Here is a 19,599-nt window from a genome sequence, read left to right as displayed (position 1 = left end):
TTAAACACTTTACCCTCAGTCTATTAATGCAATCATTAAATATTTCCAAAATGTCCGTATTCATGGTAAATATTTCAATTTTCATTCTCAGTTTATTGGTACCATTAAATACTTCAAAATGCACCCTATTAATGACAAATTGAATATTCAATTTTTTCCCTGACTCTATTGATGATAAATTAAATATCCCAAACTTTTCCCTCTGCCTATTAATGATAAATTAAATATCCCAAATTCTTCCCTCAGTCTATTCAGATAAATATCCTAAATTTTTCCCTCACTCTATTTATGACCAACTAAATATTCCATATTTCCCCTCAGTCTATTAATGATAATTTAAATATCCCAATTTTTTCCCTATTTATGATAAACTAAACATCCCAAATTTTTCCCCCATTAATGACAAATTTAACATCCCAAATTTTCTCTCTATTAATGATAAACATCCCAAATTTTCCCCTATTAATTATAAATTAAACATTCCAAATTTTTCCCTATTAATCATAAGCTAAATATCCCAAATTTTTCCCCTATTAATGACAAATTTAACATCCCAAATTTTTCCCCTATTAATGATAAATTAAATGTCCCAAATGTTCCTCTATTAATGACAAATTAAACATACCAAATTTTTCCCTATTAATCATAAACTAAATATCCCAAATTTTTCCTTATTAATGATAAACTAAATATCCCAAATTTTTCCCCTATTAATGACAAATTAAACATCCCATATTTTTCCCCTATTAACGACAAACATCGCAAATTTTCCCCTATTAATGACAAATTAAACATCCCAAATTTTCCCCTTGACCCATCCTTACTTCCCGCTCTTGCCGTTCATCCCTGAGGGGCTGAAAATCCCAGGAATTTTTTGGTTTCCTAACCCCGCGCAGGTTTTGGGCAGCAGCACCGGGCAGGACCCGGAGGCGCCGCTGGGATCGGGACCACCGGGATCATCGGGATCATCGGGATTGGGATCATTTCAATCGTCGGGATTGGGATCATCGGGACCATTGGGATCATCGGGACCATTGGGATCATCGGGACCATTGGGATCATCGGGACCATTGGGATCATCGGGATCAGGATCATCAAGATCATCAGGATCATTGGGATCGGGACCATCGGGACCATTGGGATTGGGATTGTCGGGATTGGGATCATCAGGACCATTGGGATCGGGATCATCAAGATCATTGGGATCATTGGGATCGTCAGGACCATTGGGATCGGGATCATTGGGATCAGGATCATCAAGATCATTGGGATCATTGGGATTGGGACCATCGGGACCATCGGGATTGGGATCGTCAGGACAATCGGGATTGGGATCATTTGGATCGGGATCATCAAGATCATTGGGATCAGGACCATCAGGACCATCGGGACCATCGGGATCGGGACCATCGGGACCATCGGGACCATCAGGATCGGGATCACGGGGGCCGGCGCCGTTCCCGGAGCGGCTGCGGCTCTGCGGGGTGCTGCAGGCCCTGCGCATCCGCAGCGTCACCATCTGCAGGATGCTGAGCTTCCTCAGCTCCCCCTGAACCCCGGGAGATCTGGGGGAGCCCCCAGCCGGCACCCCCAGCCTTTGAAGAAGTGAATTTAAAACGGGGGGTTTGGGATTTATCTACATCCGAGCACCAAAACGTTCCCGATTCTGATTTATCCGCGTTTATTCCGCTGATTTCTCAGGAGCTGAGAGCTGTTTATGGCAATTCCTTCTCCTGGGGATCCCGTCCAACTCCGGGTGTTCTAGCCCATGGTTTATTTATGATATTCCATTCTATTCCCTGATTTATGATGAAAATCCTTGATTTGAGATCCCATTCTAATTCATTATTTATTTATGATATTCCTTGATTTATTTAAGATTATATTCCTGGATTTATTTATGATATTCCATTCTATTCCATGATTTATTGTGATAATCTGTGATTTATTTGAGATTCCATTCTCTTTCATGGTTTGTTCATTATATTCCTTCATTTATTTATGATTATATTCCCTAATTTATTTATGATGGTATTCCTTCATTTATGATGATATTCCATTCTATTCCCTGATTTATGATGATAATCCTTGATTTGAGATTCCATTCTATTTCATTATTTATTTATTTATGATATTCCTTGATTTATTTAAGATTATATTCCTGGATTTATTTATGATGGTATTCCTTCATTTATGATGATATTCCATTCTAGTCCCTGATTTGTGATAATCCATGATTTGAGATTCCATTCTATTTCATTATTTATTTATGCAATTCCATTCTATTCCCTGATTTATGATGATATTCCACTCCAGTCCATGACTTATTTATGATATTCCCTATTTATTCTATTTATTGCCTAATAAAATCAATATTTCCTTCAAAACCACAGTGATTTTTTTGTCCCTTGGGACCCGACATGAATCCTTTGAAATCCTTTGGATGCTGCTGGCATGGGAAGGCACCTCCCTGTAATTGGGGGGTTTTAAAATCCAAATTTCCCTCTTGGAAAAACCTGGGATAGGGAAGGGGCTGGAATGGGATGGGAGATTTTGGGATTTGGATGCTTTTGGTGTCACCTCCACAACTTCCATCCTCTTCCCAGGAAATCAACAGCTCCCCAACACTTCATCCAACTAAAACAAAAATCAAAATTCAGGTGGAAATCATGGAAATTTTTCCTGTTTAATCCTTGTTTTTCCAAAAGTACGTTTTCCTTTCCCAGACACACAGAGGAAGATCATCCCAGGTATCCCAGAGCCTTGAAAACAAGACAATCCTGGATCTGGTCACTCCTCTCTTCTGCAAATTCCATTTTTCCCGATTTTTTTCCAATCCTGCAGCACAGGGATTTCGGCTCCTCACATTTTAAGCACCTAAATTCTATCCAAGTAAAAAATAAATCAAGTAAAAAAAAAAATAAAAAGAAGTATAAAAAGTTTCTCATACAAAAAAAAAAAAAAAATTATACAACGTAAAAAACGGAGACAAACTATACAGAAAAGAGGGGAGAAGGAATTCCATGGGAAATTCCGAGCTGCCTGGAGCTCATAGTGGTGCTTCCATCTTTGGGAATTTCAGGAAGCAGAACCACAGCTTAACAAGGACTGGATGTAGAGGATCTGTACAATAATTCCATCTATACAGTGATTATGCCAAAGAAATTTGGTACAAGTTTAGGATTCTTCTTCCCTGATCCATGAGAAATCCGACACACCTCACGATTCTGGCAGTTCAGTGGTTTTTTTGGAAGGGGGTGAAAGTTTCCAGGGGAATTCTTCTCCCTGGTTTTCCCTGATGGAAATCAAAATCATTTCCAGGAGATGAAAAAGATCAAGTGGTTTCTTCCAGTGTTTGCGTCCTCCTGGAGTGGCTTTTCCCCGTGGGTGAAACCCGGAATTCCAGGATCCACCTCTCCTGAAAAGTCTTGGAAGTGGCTCCTATCCACACCAAATTCCATCCACGTGTCTCTGGAGGGTCCTGCCTGAACTTCCCACCAGGAACATTCCTGAGTCCCAGCAGGATCCCGGGGGAGCGAAGGGTTGGGTTGGGAAGCTCCCACCTCCTCTTCCTCCTCCTCCTCCTCCTCCTCGCAGCTGGCTCAGCTCTGAGCCAAGAAACCTGAGGGAGAGGAAAAACACCCCTGGATTGGGGATCTCTGGAAGCTCCTGCGAGACTCAAACCGAGGGAATTTGAGTTTAAAAATGTTTCAATTGGAAAATGGAAGCACCAAACCCCTTCCCTGAGGCAGCACGAGGTGCACACGGAGGCTGCGAGGGAGACATCTCCACCTCTTCCAGCCACGTTGTTTCCGGGGAGAATTAATCATGGAATTAGGGTGGAAAAGCCTCCAAGATCATCCAGCCCAAGCATTCCCAGCACTGCCAAGGCCACCACAGCTCCACGTCCCCAGGTGCCACATCCACACCTTGGATAAATCCCTCCAGGGTGCTGCTTCTGCCTTTCCAGGAAGGAATGTTCCCAATATCCAACCTAAACCTGCCCTGGCACCACCTGAGGCCATTTCCTTTAGTTCTAAGTTAAGGAACTGAGAAAGAACAAAGTTTTGCTGTTGCCAAAAAAAAAAATTTAAAAATTTAATTTTTGAGGACAATTCCCCTTGGCTGGCTGAATGGAATGGGATTTTAGGTCACTTCCAACCCAAACCATTCCAGGATTCTGGAATTTTAATTCCGGTGAGTGGAGTCTTTTGTTTCCAATGGAAGAAGAAATCCAGCTTCTCCTCCTTCACCTCAAAGCATCCTCTGCTTGACCAGGCTGAGCCTGAATGAAAAATCTTGATAATTAATACTTCTATTAATCATATTAGAGCAAAAGAATGTGGCTTATACATTATAATAAAATGATGGAATGGTCTGGGTTGGAAAGGACCTTAAAGGTCATTTAATTCCAAGCCTTGCCATGGGCAGGGATAATTCCCAGCTCCTTGAATAACTTGGATTTGCAGAAGGTGAACTGAACTAAGAACTCCATGGAAAGGAGGGGGAGCTCCCTTGGGAAATCCATCCCCACATGGGATGGAACCACCAAGCCCTCCATCAGGGAAGGTGCTAATTAACCATTAATTAACCATTCCTGAAATAAAGACCCAAACAGCTCCTCTTAGGACTCCCAGGAAATACCAAGAATTGCTTTGGACACCCAGGTCATTAACCATTAATTAACCATTCCTGAAATAAAGACCCAAACAGCTCCTCTTAGGACTCCCAGGAAATCCCAAGAATTGCTTTGGACACCCAGGTCATGCTGGGAGAGCTCTCCACACTTGGGCCAAAAATATTCATTTTGTACCCATCCCTGAAGGATAAAAACACCACAACAAATAAAGTCAGTGCTGAAAGGGCAAAGGAGACAATTTGAGCTGCACAGCAAAGGCTGCAGGGGTGATCTGGTGGATTCCCTGATGGAATTCCCAAAGGCCAGCTGGGTCAGGATGGGCTCGGTGCCCGGGAGCTGGTACCTTGCAGCGCCTGCAGGATCTCGTAGGTGGCTTTTTCCCCCAGGCTCCTCTGCAAAGCCTCTGCAGTGCCGTGGCCCTGCTCCCTCTCTCTCCACTTCCTCAGCACCAGCAGCTTCTGCATGGTCACGTCCTCCTCCATGGCCCGGACGTCATCGATGTCCTTCATCTCCATCTGCAGACACTCGATGGCCATTTCCCTCCAGCTCCGGTCCAGCAGCTTGGCAATCACCAGCAGCTGTTGGTCCGTTAAGCTTTTTGCTCCCATTCCATCTGAAAAACATTGGATTTCCCCCAAAACCCGCCCTGACCTCCCCTGGCCCAGCCTGAGGCCGTTCCCTCTCCTCCTGTCCCTGTTCCCTGGGATGAGATCCCAAATCCCCCCGGCTGTCCCCTCCTGGCAGGAGCTGTGCAGAGCCACAAGGTCCCCCCTGATCCCCCTTTTCTCCAGGCTGAGCCCCTTCCCAGCTCCCTCAGGATTCTCCAAACTCTTCCCAGCTCCCTCAGCTTCTCCTGGAGCTCCAAACCCTTCCCAGCTCCCTCAGGATTCTCCTGGAGCTCCAAACCCTTCCCAGCTCCCTCAGGATTCTCCAAACCCTTTCCAGCTCCCTCAGCCCCTCCTGGGGATCCAAACCCTTCCCAGCTCCTTCAGCTTCTCCTGGGGCTCCAAACCTTCCCAGCTCCCTCAGGATTCTCCAGCCCTTTTCCCAACCCCATTCCCTGCCCTGGACATGCTCCAGCCCCTCCAGGTCCTCCTGAGAAACCCAAAAGTGTCCCAGGGCTGGAGGAGCCTCAGCAGTGCCAGCTCTCCAAACATTAACTGCACCAAACACTTAACAACCATTACTGTGGAACTTTCAGATGTTTAAATCGAAGTCTGCCCAAACCCAATGAAGAAAAATCTCATCCCAAAAGAGAGAACTGAAATGAGCCAAGCAGCAGCGAGAGAAGCAATTTCCCAGCACTTGGAAGAGTCTGATACTGCTTTTTTTAGCTGCATTTGAAAGGACAGCTCAGGGGACAATCACAGCCCTGGGACCTCCTTGGCCACCCCTGGCTCATGCCCAGCATCACCCCCAGCCCCTTTTCCACCAGGCACATTCCCAGCTGCCCTTCCCCAAGCCTGGACCATTCCACAGGGAAAAACCCTTGAAAAAGCCAGCTCAGTCCCAATCCCAGAACACAAAATGCCAGCTCAGTCCCAATCCCAGAACACAAAATGCCAGCTCAGTCCCAATCCCAGAACAAACACAAAATGCCAGCTCAGTCCCAATCCCAGAACACAAAATGCCACCCAGGTCCTTTCCCAGCCAGGCCCCACCTGCAGTGCTGCCAGTTTTCTGCTTTTTGCTGCGGAGCTCCTCTTCCTCCAGGATGCTGAGGGCTGGCTTCCTCTTCTTCACACCTGGGGAGGGAGCAGAGGTGCTGTCCCTGCTGTCCCTGCTGTCCCCTGGGCCAGGGCCAGAGAGGGGCACGAGGGTCCCACCCCAGCTCGTCACTCACTGCCTGTGCTCCTCTTCTGCTCGTTCTTGTTCTGGTCATAATGGATCCAATCCCCTGGGAAAGGGCAGAGCAGGGAAATGTCAGCCAGGAATTCCCAGTGCTGGGCCCCAGCTCCAAGAATTCCCAGGCACAAAGCTGGAATCCACAAAGGAATGAACTCCAACCCCTCACATAAAGAGATTTTTCCCCTTTGATTCCAGAGATTGCAAGTTATGATGCAATAACATGCAATTTTTTATTATATTATCCAATCCTCTGGATGATATATAGAGTAATATGTTATAACATGGAATAATGTGCAGGAGGGTTGGAACTAAATGGCCTTTGAGCTCCAGAAGAAACCATTCCATGAGCAGAATGATAATATAACATGGAATAATGTGCAGGAGGGTTGGAACTAAATGGCCTTTGAGTTCCAGAAGAAACCATTCCATGAGCAGAATGATAATATAACATGGAATAATGTGCAGGAGGGTTGGAACTAAATGGCCTTTGAGTTCCAGAAGAAACCATTCCATGAGCAGAGGGATGGAGGAGCTCTGCTGGGAGAGCTGGGATTGCTCAGCCTGGAGAGGAGAAGCTCCAGGGTGACCTCAGTGGGGCTTGGAGGGGCTCCAGGAGAGCTGGAGAGGAACTGGGGACAAGGATGGAGGGACAGGAACAGGGAATGGCTCCCAGTGCCAGAGGGCAGGGCTGGGTGGGATTTTGGGAAGGAATTCCCTGCGAGGCTGGGCAGGGCTGACACAGGGTGCCTGGAGCAGCTGTGGCCAAGTGTCCACCTCCAGGCTGGACCCTGGCTCCTGGAGCAGCCTGGGGTGGTGGGAGGTGTCCCTGGGGTGGGTCTGGGTGGGCTTTGAGGTCCCCCCAGCCCTGCCCACCCCCTCAGGGCTCACTCTCTCTCAGCCTGGCTTTCCACACGGTCTCATCCGAGTCCTGCTCCACCAGGGACAAGGTGAAGTCGTCAGGCTTCTCCAAATACACCTCGAAGTAACTCTTCAGCTTCAACAGGGACCCATCCACAAATTCTATCTCCTGCACAACAGAAATGCAAAATAAACGTAAATATTCACCTGAAATAAATGGAAGGGAAGGCAACTGGCTGGTGGGAGAGATCCCAACCAAACCCCGACTTCCTCAGAGTTTTGCTGTTGACTTTAGCAGCGGGATTTCATCCCAAAATTTTAGGGCTCCAAGAAGCAAACGGTTCCTTTTTGTGGCACACTTCCAGGGAAGCTGCAGTGCAGGAAGTGAGGGATGTGTAAGGGCCTCACCTCAGGAGTTATTTCAGCTTCTGGCTCACAGATCAGTCTGTACTTCTTTCCTTCCTGCAGCAATTTTTGGCACACAGGGGGCTTTTCAATTTGAACAAATTTCCTTTTCGAGTGTTTTACAGCCTTTGAGATATCCTAAAATTTAAAAACACCATTTCAAGGTTAAGATTTCAATGTTGCTCATTTCAGTAAAGGATTGAACATCTAAAACCTGTGTTCAGGTGGCTCCTTGGGCTGTTCTCTGGCCCCAGCTTTGCAGAAGAGCCATGATCTGTTCCACAAACATCCCAAAAAGCTGAGGAATAACCACCACACTCAAAAAGCATCACTAAACCTCCCCAGCTGCTCTGCCACGGGGGTGAAATGAGGTTAAGGGAGTTCACCAGCTGAATAAAAGGAAGCTTTTCGTCCCTGTCCTCAGTGTGATAGGCTGAATTAAAGTCCTGCTGCCGCCAGAGCTCCTGAATGATCCCACAAACCAAATTTCCTAATTCAAGGAATTAGGCAAGGGCAAGGCAAGGAATTTTCCAAAGCTGGTTTAATCCAGGGTCTCTCTTTCCTCTGCAGACACGCTCTGCTCTCCTCAGAGTTATTTCTGACGTGACCCTTGCCAGCAGGAGAGCTGCTGGATGAACCCATTGTCAGCTGCTTTCCCAAATCCCCAAATTTTCACTGGGGACTCCCTGGGCAGCCCATTCCAATGCTTGGCCACCCTTTTCCTGAAGGAATTTTCCCCATTAGCCAACCTAAACCTCCTCTGGCACAACTTGAGGTCGTTTCCTCTTGTTACCCAGGAGAAGTAAAGAATGGAAATGGAAAAGCTCTGAGAGAGACAATTTATTTACAAGGGATGCAGCGACAGGAAAAAGGGGGAATGACTTCAAACTTAAATACTGTAGGTTCAGATGGGATGTTGGGATGGATCATCCCTGGGAGGGAGGGGATGGGATGGAATTCCCACGGCAGCTGTGGTTGCCCTTGGAATCCTGGCAGTGCCCAGCTTGGACATTGGGGTTAAAGACTAGGTTCAGATGGGATGTTGGGATGGGGTTGTCCTTGGGAGGGAGGGGATGGGATGGAATTCCCAGAGCAGCTGTGGTTGCCCTTGGAATCCTGGCAGTGCCCAGCTTGGACATTGGGGTTAAAGACTGTAGGTTTAGATGGGATGTTGGGATGGATCATCCTTGGGAGGGAGGGGATGGGATGGAACTGGACCTTGGAGCTTGGAAGTGGAAGGTGTCCCTGCCCATGCAGGGGTGGGATGAGCTGGAATTTCACTCCCCTTCCCACCCAAGGCACGGAACCAGGACTCTTCACTCGCCCAGCCCACGGGCAGCCCCGCGCCGAGGGCGGCCGTACCTTGATGAAGGAGTCGTTGTTGGTGGCCAGGTAGACCCAGAAGGACAGCGAGGGGTGCTCGTCCACGGCCTTGTAGAGGATGACGGCGCCGTGGTAGCGCGGCGGCTGCTGGCTGCGGATCAGGGGCCCCACGGGGGACAAGGAGCTCACCACCCACTTGACGTGCGACGAGGAGAACTCGGCCGAGGGCTCGACGGCCGCGCCGCCGCCCTGCACGTGCAGCACCGTGAAGGCCACGCCGGCCCCGGCGTCTCCTGCGGGGACGGAGCGGAGGCGGCACTGCCGGGGCGGCCGCGCCTCCCCACCCTCAGAGCCAGCCGAGGGCTGGGTTTGGGTGGCTAAAAGGCTTTCAATGGTCTTTTTGAAAGTCTTGTCATTAACCTGCTGTTAATATTTACGTGTTTCTGCTGGAGTTCCCGCGCGCTAATTATGTGGATAATGATTGTTTTGTGTTGTATGAAGTATAAAATGTGTAAATGTAAAAAAAAATGTAAAATGTATAAACTATAAAATGTAAAATACGACTATGTATAAAATATTAAATGTGAATTACAACTATATATAAAATAAATAAATAAATAAAATGAAATACTAATACAAGTAATACTAATAATATGAATAATACGAATAATACTAATAATACTAAAACACTAAAAATATAATAATAAAAAATAAAATAAAATAAAAATATAATAATAAATAAATAATTATAATTATAATTATAATTATAATTATAATTATAATTATAATATTAATAATACGAATAATATGAATAATACAAATAATATGAATAATACTAAAATACTAAAAATATAATAATAAAAAATAAAACAAAAATATAATAATAAATAAATAATTATAATTATAATTATAATTATAATTATAGCAAAAATAATAGTAATAATATTAATAATATGAATCATACTAAAATACTAAAAGTATAAATATAAAAATAAAAATATAATAAATAAAAATAAATAAAAATAAAAATAAAGATAAATAAATGAATAAAAATAAAAATAAAATTAAAAATAAAAATAAAAATAAAAATAAAAATGAAAATAAAAATAAAAATAAAAATAAAAATAAAAATAAAAATAAAAATAAAAATAAATAAATAAATTAAAAATAAAAATAAATAAAAATAAAAATAAAATTAAAAATAAAAATTTAAATTAAAATAAAACAAAAATAAAAATAAAGATAAAAATAAAGATAAAAATAAAAATAAAGATAAAAATAAAAATAAAGATAAAAATAAATAAAAATAAAAATAAAAATAAAAATAAAAATAAAAATAAATAAAAAATAAATAAAGATAGTGCTAATCCTGTAATCTGCGCGTGGAGCAGCTCCGCGGCGGCGCGGCCGCACTCACCGCGCAGGCAGAGGCAGTGCGGGAAGTGGATGCAGCGCAGCGCGCCGGGCGCCGAGCAGCGCACGTCGAACAGCGGCCCCGCCACGGCCCAGGCCCGCGGCACCAGCGCCGCGAACTTGCTCCAGGACAGCAGCGAGTAGGTGACCCGGGCCGGCGCCGCCGCCTCGAACAGCAGCCCCGTCACGCTGCACTGGAAGGAGCCCTCGGCCTCCAGCTGCACCCTGCGGGGACACGGCGCTGGGCAGAGCTGCCCGGAGATGCCAGGGCGGCAGGGACAGGGTCAGGGGGACAGGGTCAGGGGGACAGGGTCGGGGGGACAGGGTGAGAGGTGACAGGGTCAGGGGGACAGGGTTAGGGGGACAGGGTCAGGGGGACAGGGTGAGAGGTGACAGGGTGAGAGGGGACAGGGCGAGTGGTGACAGGGTCAGGGGGACAGGGTCAGGGGGACAGGGTGAGAGGTGACAGGGTCAGGGGGACAGGGTCAGGGGGACAGGGTCAGGGGGACAGGGTGAGCGGGGACAGGGTCAGGGGGACAGGGTCGGGGGGACAGGGTGAGAGGTGACAGGGCGAGCGGTGACAGGGTCAGGGGGGACAGGGTCAGGGGGGACAGGGTCAGGGGGACAGGGTCAGGGGGACAGGGTGAGCGGTGACAGGGTCAGGGGGGACAGGGTAAGAGGTGACAGGGTGAGAGGGGACAGGGTCAGGGGGACAGGGTGAGAGGTGACAGGGTCAGGGGGACAGGGTCAGGGGGACAGGGTCAGCAGTGACAGGGTCAGCGGGGACAGGGCGAGTGGTGACAGGGTGAGAGGTGACAGGGCGAGTGGTGACAGGGTCACGGGGACAGGGTCAGGGGGACAGGGTCAGCAGTGACAGGGTGAGAGGTGACAGGGTGAGAGGGGACAGGGCGAGTGGTGACAGGGTCACGGGGACAGGGTCAGCGGGGACAGGGTCAGGGGGACAGGGTCAGGGGGCCAGGGTCAGCGGGGACAGGGTGAGCAGGGACAGGGTGAGCGGGGACAGGGTCAGGGGGACAGGGTCAGGGGGGACAGGGTCAGCGGGGACAGGGTCAGCAGTGCCCGGGATGAGCAGTGCCAGGGATGAGCAGTGTCTCCCTCCTGCTTCATCCCAACCCACAGCTGCTCCAGGCTGCTCTGGAGCTGTCCCTGGGCTGTCAATAAACACTCCAGGCTGCTCTGGAGCTGTCCCTGGGCTGTCAATAAACACTCCAGGCTGCTCTGGAGCTGCCCCTGGGCTGTCAAAAAACACTCCAGGCTGCTCTGGAGCTGCCCCTGGGCTGTCAAAAAACGCTCCAGGCTGCTCTGGAGCTGTCCCTGGGCTGTTAAAAAACGCTCCAGGCTGCTCTGGAGCTGTCCCTGGGCTGTCAAACCTGAGGGAGTGTCGTGGTTTGACATGGAAGAAGATTTTCTCGGAAAAGGGTCAAGCCAGGCAGTGATTGGGGTTGGATACTGGCACTTGGGTGACCAAGTGAAGGCTGGACACGCCTCTGAGAACACAGGGGGGTTAAAATAACACCAAGGGAACACAAGGAGTGGTGCTGCAGTGCTTTTCCCCATTTCCAGGGACCCCTGTGACTGGGATCAGGTAAGTGTGGTCCCTTCCTTCCTGCTCTGATGGGGTTGGAGGAGAGCCAGAAAAGCCCTCCCTGTCCAGAGCCAAAATAAAGCCACGACCCTTCCTGTTCTCTCTCCTTCCCCCTGATCTCATGGAATAAAGAATCTGGACAACCACACTGGGGATAAAGCCTCGTCTGAACCTCTCCTGACACTCCTCCCCTCAAGGCCTCGTATCTCTGGGCTAGCCTGATAATTTGGGGGTGAGAGGGGCAGGAGCATCAAAGTGGCAGCTGTGTTTTTTGGGGGGTCTGTGGCACAGGAGGGGCTGAGTATTGATTATCTGAAGCATCAAAGTGGCAGCTGTGTTTTTTGGGGGGTCTGTGGCACAGGAGGGGCTGAGTATTGATTATCTGAAGGGTGGGAACCTGACTGGGGGTCCAAGTTGTGTCTCACTGTGGTTTGTTGGAATTGGGTGTTGGGGGAGGAGGAATGTTTTGGAAGGTTTCCATTTTGGATTTAGTGGTGTTTGTTTTTTTTTTTTCTTTCTATTCCCTTTCATGGGAGTAGTAGTTTAATAAAGTCTCTCCTTTGTTATTAAGCTCGGGCCTGCTGTGCTCTGCTCCTGATCTCACAGCAGATCATTTGGGGGTTGTATTTTCATTAACCATGGCCCAGCCCTCAGCAAATCAGCTGGAAAGGAACGTTTTGCATGAAAGGAACATTTTGCATAAAACTTCCTGTGCCAGGAGCTGCTGCCACACAGGGCTGGGGTCACATCCCACATCAACCCAGAAGGGAGAGCAGCCAGGGACATCCCACAGGGACCACACCAGGGCAGACAGAGGATGGGCAGTGCTGCATCCCAGGGAAAATGCAGGGTTAAAGGGGAGGGAGAAGCAGGGCAGGATGAAAGCAGCACATAAAAATGGGCCTGCAGGTCATCCCAGACCAGGCAGCAGCCTGAAAAACCCTCCCAGGAGCTCTCCTGGACTGGGATCTGGAGGCAGCACAGGCTCTAAACTGTGATTTTTAAGGATTTGTGTGCCCCTTCCAGTAAAAATCCAAATGTGTTTGTGCAGCAAATGAGCTGTTTGCCCACTTCAACCAAAGACTGAAGCACCCTGATGAGAACAATGCAAACTCAAAGCCATTACATTAAAAAAATCCATACATAAATTGTCCTCCAGCGAGTCTCCTGGGGGTCACTTGCTCCTTCTGGTCCTGGAAATAGATTTTTTAAAAATTGTCTTTAAAAGGGTGAGGAGAGAGTAGAAGTACAGTTTGCAAATGATCTCATGCAAAATAAGTGGGTGGGTTTTTTCCCCTCACAAACCTACATTTTCATTCCTGCAGTGCTCACAGGACAGCAAGCAGCTCCCTCCTAGTGGGAAAAGAGGAACATGAGCTCGTGAAAAGCCAAATAATTAAACAGCCAGGAATGAAAAAAAAAATTTTTAAAAAGCCCTGAGGAGATCTGTTCCTACCTGACTCATTGCAGTAAGGTGGGGATTCCTTCTCCTCCTGTTCTTCATCTAGGAAAAAGGAGTTTGGAGGAAACATCTCAATGCCCAGGGGGATTGTACTCCCACATTCACCCAGGACAACCCCACACTTTCATTTGCCTAAATTCACCCCAGGAGAACATTCCTGAGAGTCCTTGCAGGCTTTGCACAGCCTGGGTGTGAAGCTGAACATCAGGATACAAGTTTTCCAAAAAGCTCCTAAATTGCCCAAACTCCTGGGAATTTTCACAGGGATAAAAAAAAAAAAAAAAAATATTTGTCCTGGGATGAGCTTCACGGTACCAAGGTTCCAAGGACAAAGTTCAGCCCATGGCATGGAAACCAGGAACAGCTTTCCTGAAAAAACACCACATTTTCTGCAGGGTGTTTGTCCCTAAAATGATTTTAAAGTGCCTGGACTCTCCTGGCTGAACCCAACAGGATGGAATTCCAGCAGAGCTGACACTTCAGGCCAAAGGCTGTGTCCTGAGGGGTGGATTTGGGAGCAGGGGAGTGGCAGAGCTGCCAGGACCAGCTGATTTCTCCATCCCAAAAAAAGAATCAGAAGGGATCCTGGAGGCTGTCCCTGGGCTGGGAGGGGCAGGGCACACTGGCTGTGTGCCCCAGCCCTGCCATCCCAGGGCTGGAGCAGCACCAGGAGCACTCCCTGCCCCTGGGAGCTCCTGGCCTCACCCCTCAGCCCCCAGGGATGCTCTCCAGCATCTTTTTCCCAAAAGAGATGGAGCTGATGGCTGGGCCAGCCCAGGATCCTCCCTGCCACCCCACACCCCCCTCGGGCACTGTTCACCCCCTCCTCAGCAGGGGAAAAAACACAGGGGCAGCAAACCACACTCACCCAGCCTTCCTCCCCCCATCCCTGCATGTGCCCAGAATAAAACATGGGGATTGTTAAATGATCAGTGTTCCATAAAGCCAGGAGAACTGCTGGCAGCAAATCCCATGGGAGCACAAACCCACCAGCAACAAACACTTCCTTGCATTATTTTCCTGCCCATCCTGTTTGGCCGGCTCTGTTGCCAACTTTTGAGGAAATTTATGGCCTCGTGGTGTTTGGACAACTGCTGTGGTGTACAAATATCCGTGGGTATTGTGTCTGCAGGGTGAAAGCAGCACGAGCTGCTGCCCTTTGGTCGGTGATAGGAAATCACTGGATCCCAAAAAATTTACTGGGAAAGCAAGCGGAGCTAGCATTCCCTAATAAGTGTGAGATTACACCCAGGAGAAGCAGCTGGTTTAAACTGAATATCAGCTTTTAAAAAAGCAAACAGATAAATAAATCATAATGTTCTGCTCACCTGACTCCTGAGCTGCTGCCCTTTGACCACTGACAGAAAATCATTGGATCCCAAAATTTTATTGGGAAAGCAATCAGAGTTAGCATTCCCTAATTATAAGATTATACCCAGGAGAGGCAGCTGGTTTAAACTGAACATCAGTTTTAAAAAAGGGGATTACAGGTAAATAAATCACAACGTCCTGCTCACCTGACTCCTCTTCCGAGCTGCTGCTGGAGCTGTCTTCAGAGCTGGCTTCTCCTTAAAAACAGGCACAGGTGGAATGTGAGTCCAGAACCCATCCAGAGGTTTGGATCCATCAGGGCAGGCAGCAGGATAAATAATGGAACAGAAAAAAAAAAAAAAAAGAAATATTGAAGCAGAGAAAAACATGAGAGCATCAAATCCAACCCAAGGGGAGACCCCTTCTGAGGGGTGCTCAGAATATTGAATTCTCATGTTTTGTACAACCTGGGACAATTCTGGAGCTCCACCCACGGCCCATCCCAGTTAAATTGTGGTTTCCCAAGGCAGGTGGGAGCAGCCTTGGTGGGAGCCGTGTGTCACGTGGAGGCACCAACCCCTTCGTCGTTCTCACAAACATCATTGGAACAGAAAGCAGCACTGGAAAGCCAGGGATGTGGTTTGGGGGGAAATTTGGGATGCAAGAGCAGGCACAGCAGCCCAGGAGTGAGGAAATCCCTGAGCCGTGGTGGCCTCACCCTCCGGGTGCTCCTCGGCCGATCCCGATCCCGACCCCTCCAAGCCATTGGGTGTCACCTCTGCGAGAGAAAGGCAGGGAGTAAAATTAAATAAAAGTCTGAGCAGGATTTCACTCTTTTTTTACCAATTCTGTACTCAGAGAAAGGGAATAAATAACAAAAGAACAGGCATTTTAAAACCCAGCAAAAGAAAACAAAGCAACCCATAAACAAAGCGTTTACACCAAGGTTTTAAAGCCAATTATAGAATTCCCATTCCCATTCCAAAGCATTTCCCAAAATCCCTGTACCTTTTCAATTGCTTTTTAAAGCCAGTTTTGGAATTTCCATTCCAAAGGATGGGCATTTCCCAAAATCCCTGTACCTTTTCAACTGGTTTTTAAAGCCAGTTTTAGAATCTCCATTCCCATTCCCAAAGATGGACATTTCCCAAAATCCCTGTACCTTTTCAACTGGTTTTTAAAGCCAATTTTAGGATTCCCATTCCCAAGGATGAGCACTTCCCAAAATCCCTGTACCTTTTCAACTGGTTTTTAAAGCCAATTTTAAAATTCCCATTCCCAAGGATGAGCACTTCCCAAAATCTCTGTACTTTTTCGATTGGTTTTTAAAGCAAATTTTAGGATTCCCATTCCCAAGGATGAGCACTTCCCAAAATCCCTGTACCTTTTCAACTGGTTTTTAAAGCCAATTTTAGGATTCCCATTCCCAAGGATGAGCACTTCCCAAAATCCCTGCACCTTTTCAACTGGTTTTTAAAGCCAATTTTAAAATTCCCATTCCCAAGGATGGGCACTTCCCAAAACCAGCGTTACTTTTTCTGGCGCCGCCTTTTAAAGCCGGTTTCAAAATTCCCATTCCCCATTTTCCCAAAAATCCCTGTACCTTTTTCATCCGAGGAGAGGGACTCTGCCCCGCTGGAAGACAAAAGCAGGCACACATGAGAACCCTGCCAGCCCTTGCCCACGCCTCCTGAGGGGCAGCATTCCCAGCTCCCTGCCCTGGCATCGCTCCCGGGAATCTGGGAGCTGCCCTGGCATGGGGGATTCCACATTCACCTCCTGCAGCATCCCCCAGCCATGGCCCCCTCCTGGTTTTTTGGGGACGCCTGGCTCTGCTGGACAATTCCCACTGGCACCAGCTCCTGCTTCCAGCCCCTTCTGCCAAGCACCAGGAGCCCGTGCCAAGCGCCCGTTGGATTTGGGAGCGATCCAACCAATCTCCAGGCAGGCAGGAGGGACAGATAAACTCTGCTCAGCAGCAGAGCCGTCCGTGGCAAACACACAGCAGCATCCACCCACTCCTGGGAAGGGGAAAGCTGCTGTGTGTGTCATTGGAACAGGTTAAAATCCCGTTAAAATCCCATTAAAATCCCATCCGTGGCAAACCCACACCAACCTCCAGCCTCCAGCCACCCCTGGGAAGGTGGAAGCTGCTGTGTGTGTCATTGGAACAGGTTAAAATCCCGTTAAAATCCCATTAAAATCCCATCCGTGGCAAACCCACACCAACCTCCAGCCACCCCTGGGAAGGTGGAAGCTGCTGTGTGTGTCATTGGAACAGGTTAAAATCCTGTTTGGGAAGCTTTTCCAAGAGCTCCACGACATCTGTCGGGCAGATCCAGCAAAGAAAAGCTGCCCTGAGGAAGGGAACGGCCCTGGGTGCTGTCACCATCAAGCAGCAGGTGACATCCAGCAGGTGACATCCAGCTCTGCTGCACTGTGGTGGCACCAGGAAATATCCCAAAACCTCCGCCCTGCCAAGGGGCAGCTGGAAGAGAGGGCAGGGAAGCATCACCCAGCCCTTGTTTTGTTTGTTTGTTTGTTTTTTGGGGCTGTGAAGGTCACAGTGATGGTCCAGTGAAGGTCCAGAGATGCTGGGGATGGTGGAGCAGAGGTGTGGGAGCTGCTCAGCTCTGGGGGCTGGTTTTGGCCACCCTGGCAGCTCCTGGAATGAGTGGGCATCGCCAGGGGGGCCACAGCGGGGCACTCAGCCACAGAACTGGGCAAGAAATAAAGAGATGGGGACGGCAGAGGCAGGAAAATCAGTAGGTGAGGATTCCTGAGGAGCTGGGGGAAGCTGGGAGATCCTGGCAAAGCACAGCAAAGGGGCTGCAAAAGTTTCTGGGTCAAGGGCAGGAAGAAGTGGAAAAGTTTTTCTCCCCCCCACTCCCCGCCAAGAAATTACACAACAGTTTAGTTTGCTCTTCCAAACTGCATCTTGTAAAAAAAAAAAAAAAAAAAAAAAAAAGAGTAAATGTATTTATCTGGAGGACTGGATGGAGCCTGGATGCTCTCCAGGGCCAGGCAATGTTTGTACAACCCTTTCACCAAGTGGCGGCTTGCTAACTCGGCACCGCTTCCCGCGAACCCTCCAGCTGCATTTCCCTCCTCCCGCGCGCGGAGGGCGAAGAAAGAAACAAAACAAAGAAAAGGAAAACAAAAACCCCAATTCGGCCAGGCGGGCACGGCGGAGCTCACACCGAACGCGGCCGGGAGCGGCGCGGAGCCAGAGGGGTCCCCGAGCGCCAGAAAGGCACGGAGAGATAAACACAGCCCGGGGGGCTCGGGCAGCGCGGAGGGGCGCGGAGGGACAGGAGGATAAAGGAGGGAGGCGGGGGGAACAGGAGAGAAGAGGAGGGAGGCGGAGGGAGCGCGGAGAGAGGCGGAGGGAAGCGGGGGGAAGAGGAGGGAAGCGGAGGGGAGCGCGGAGAGAAGAGGAGGGAGCGCGGAGGGAGGCGGAGGGAAAAGGAGGGAGGCGGGGGGAAGAGGAGGGAGCGCGGAGAGAGGCGGAGGGAGCGCGCAGAGAACGCGCAGAGAACGCGCAGAGAAGCGGTGAGCGCGGTGGGAGCGCGGAGGGAGCGCGGAAAAAGGCGGAGGGAGCGCGGAGAGAGGCGGAGTGAGCGCGGAGAGAGGCGGAGGGAAGTGGGGGAGCGCGGAGAGAGGCGGTGGGAGGCGGAGGGAGGCGGAGGGAGCGCGGGGCGGGGCGGCAGCGCCGCTTTGTTGGCGGGCGCTGCGCGGAGCCGGCGCGGCCGCAGGTGCACGGGCGCACCGGGGCGCCCAAAGGCACCGGGAGGGGATCTGGGCTCCGCAGGGACCCCGCGCTCGGTGCGCGGCGATGGGGACGGGGCCCGGACGGGACGGGGAGCGGGAGGATGCGCGGGATGCAGGCGGGTGGGAGGATGCGGGGGACACGCGGGGACACGCGGGGACACGCGGGGGCCCATCCCCGCTCACCTGTCGGGCTCCGGAGCCGGGCACGACATCGCGGCGGCGGCACCGAGCGGGAACGGCCGCGACCTCCGCGCGGGGCGGGCGGGGAGCGTGGGACACGCCCACGGACCGGGACACGCCCCGAGACACGGCCCGGGACACGCCCACGGACCGGGACACGCCCACGGACCGGGACACGCCCACGGACACTGACCGGGACACGCCCATTGACACGCCCATTGACACGGACACGGACCGGGACACGCCCATTGACACGCCCACGGACACTGACCGGGACACGCCCATTGACACGCCCACAGACACGGACCGGGACACGCCCATTGACACGCCCACGGACACTGACCGGGACACGCCCATTGACACGCCCATTGACACGGACCGGGACACGCCCACGGACACTGACCGGGACACGCCCATTGACACGGACACGGACACGCCCACGGACCGGGACACGCCCATTGACACACCCACGGACACGCCCACGGACACGGATCCCCCCCGCTCGCCCCCGCCCCGCTCCCTCGTTCGGTGCCCCGTGTGCACCGCAGCCTCCCTCGGTGTAATCGATAAATGCAGAGATTAATTTTCATCTTCTCGGGACTTCCGTGTCACTCATTGAGTGTTTGTGTTATTATTAGACATGGTATTATTATTATTCATGCATTATACATTATTATGTATATTATACGTGGATATTATTATATACATGTATAATGTATATATGTATACATTACATTATGATATTATATTATGTATATTATATAATATATTATATATAATTCT

At 49.5% G+C, this 19,599-nt stretch overlaps 1 protein-coding gene across 1 annotated transcript; it reads right to left on the bottom strand.

Annotated features, from left to right (window-relative positions):
* Nucleotides 1-2,667: 2,667 nt before the first annotated feature.
* On the bottom strand, nucleotides 2,668-18,897 carry CARD8 (caspase recruitment domain family member 8). Its single transcript, XM_077785748.1, has 15 exons — nucleotides 18,820-18,897; nucleotides 16,469-16,500; nucleotides 15,584-15,643; nucleotides 15,072-15,122; nucleotides 13,549-13,596; nucleotides 13,402-13,445; nucleotides 13,236-13,285; nucleotides 10,491-10,711; nucleotides 9,113-9,366; nucleotides 7,754-7,888; nucleotides 7,376-7,514; nucleotides 6,483-6,536; nucleotides 6,301-6,384; nucleotides 4,983-5,252; nucleotides 2,668-3,622 (listed from the first exon to the last, which is right to left on the bottom strand). Exons 1-15 carry the CDS (start codon nucleotides 18,846-18,848, stop codon nucleotides 3,603-3,605), a joined length of 1,491 nt encoding a protein of 496 aa, XP_077641874.1. The 5' UTR covers nucleotides 18,849-18,897; the 3' UTR covers nucleotides 2,668-3,602.
* Nucleotides 18,898-19,599: the final 702 nt, after the last annotated feature.

This window comes from Lonchura striata, chromosome 10, assembly GCF_046129695.1.
Source record: "Lonchura striata isolate bLonStr1 chromosome 10, bLonStr1.mat, whole genome shotgun sequence".
NCBI classification, from domain to species: Eukaryota; Metazoa; Chordata; class Aves; order Passeriformes; family Estrildidae; genus Lonchura; species Lonchura striata.
Note: the sequence above shows the minus strand (reverse complement) of the source record. Positions and strands in the feature narration are given on the sequence as shown.

What these genes read in the sequence shown, in the direction of transcription:
- CARD8 (XM_077785748.1), bottom strand. Translation starts at nt 18,848, where the DNA reads ATGTCGTGCCCGGCTCCGGAGCCCGACAG. An exon ending in CTCGCTGGAGGACAATTTAT is followed by an intron (nt 10,712 to 13,235) that starts GTATGGATTTTT and finishes GTGTCCCCGCAG; the next exon opens with GGTGCAGCTGGAGGCCGAGG. An exon ending in ACAACGACTCCTTCATCAAG is followed by an intron (nt 7,889 to 9,112) that starts GTACGGCCGCCC and finishes TTTAAATTTTAG; the next exon opens with GATATCTCAAAGGCTGTAAA.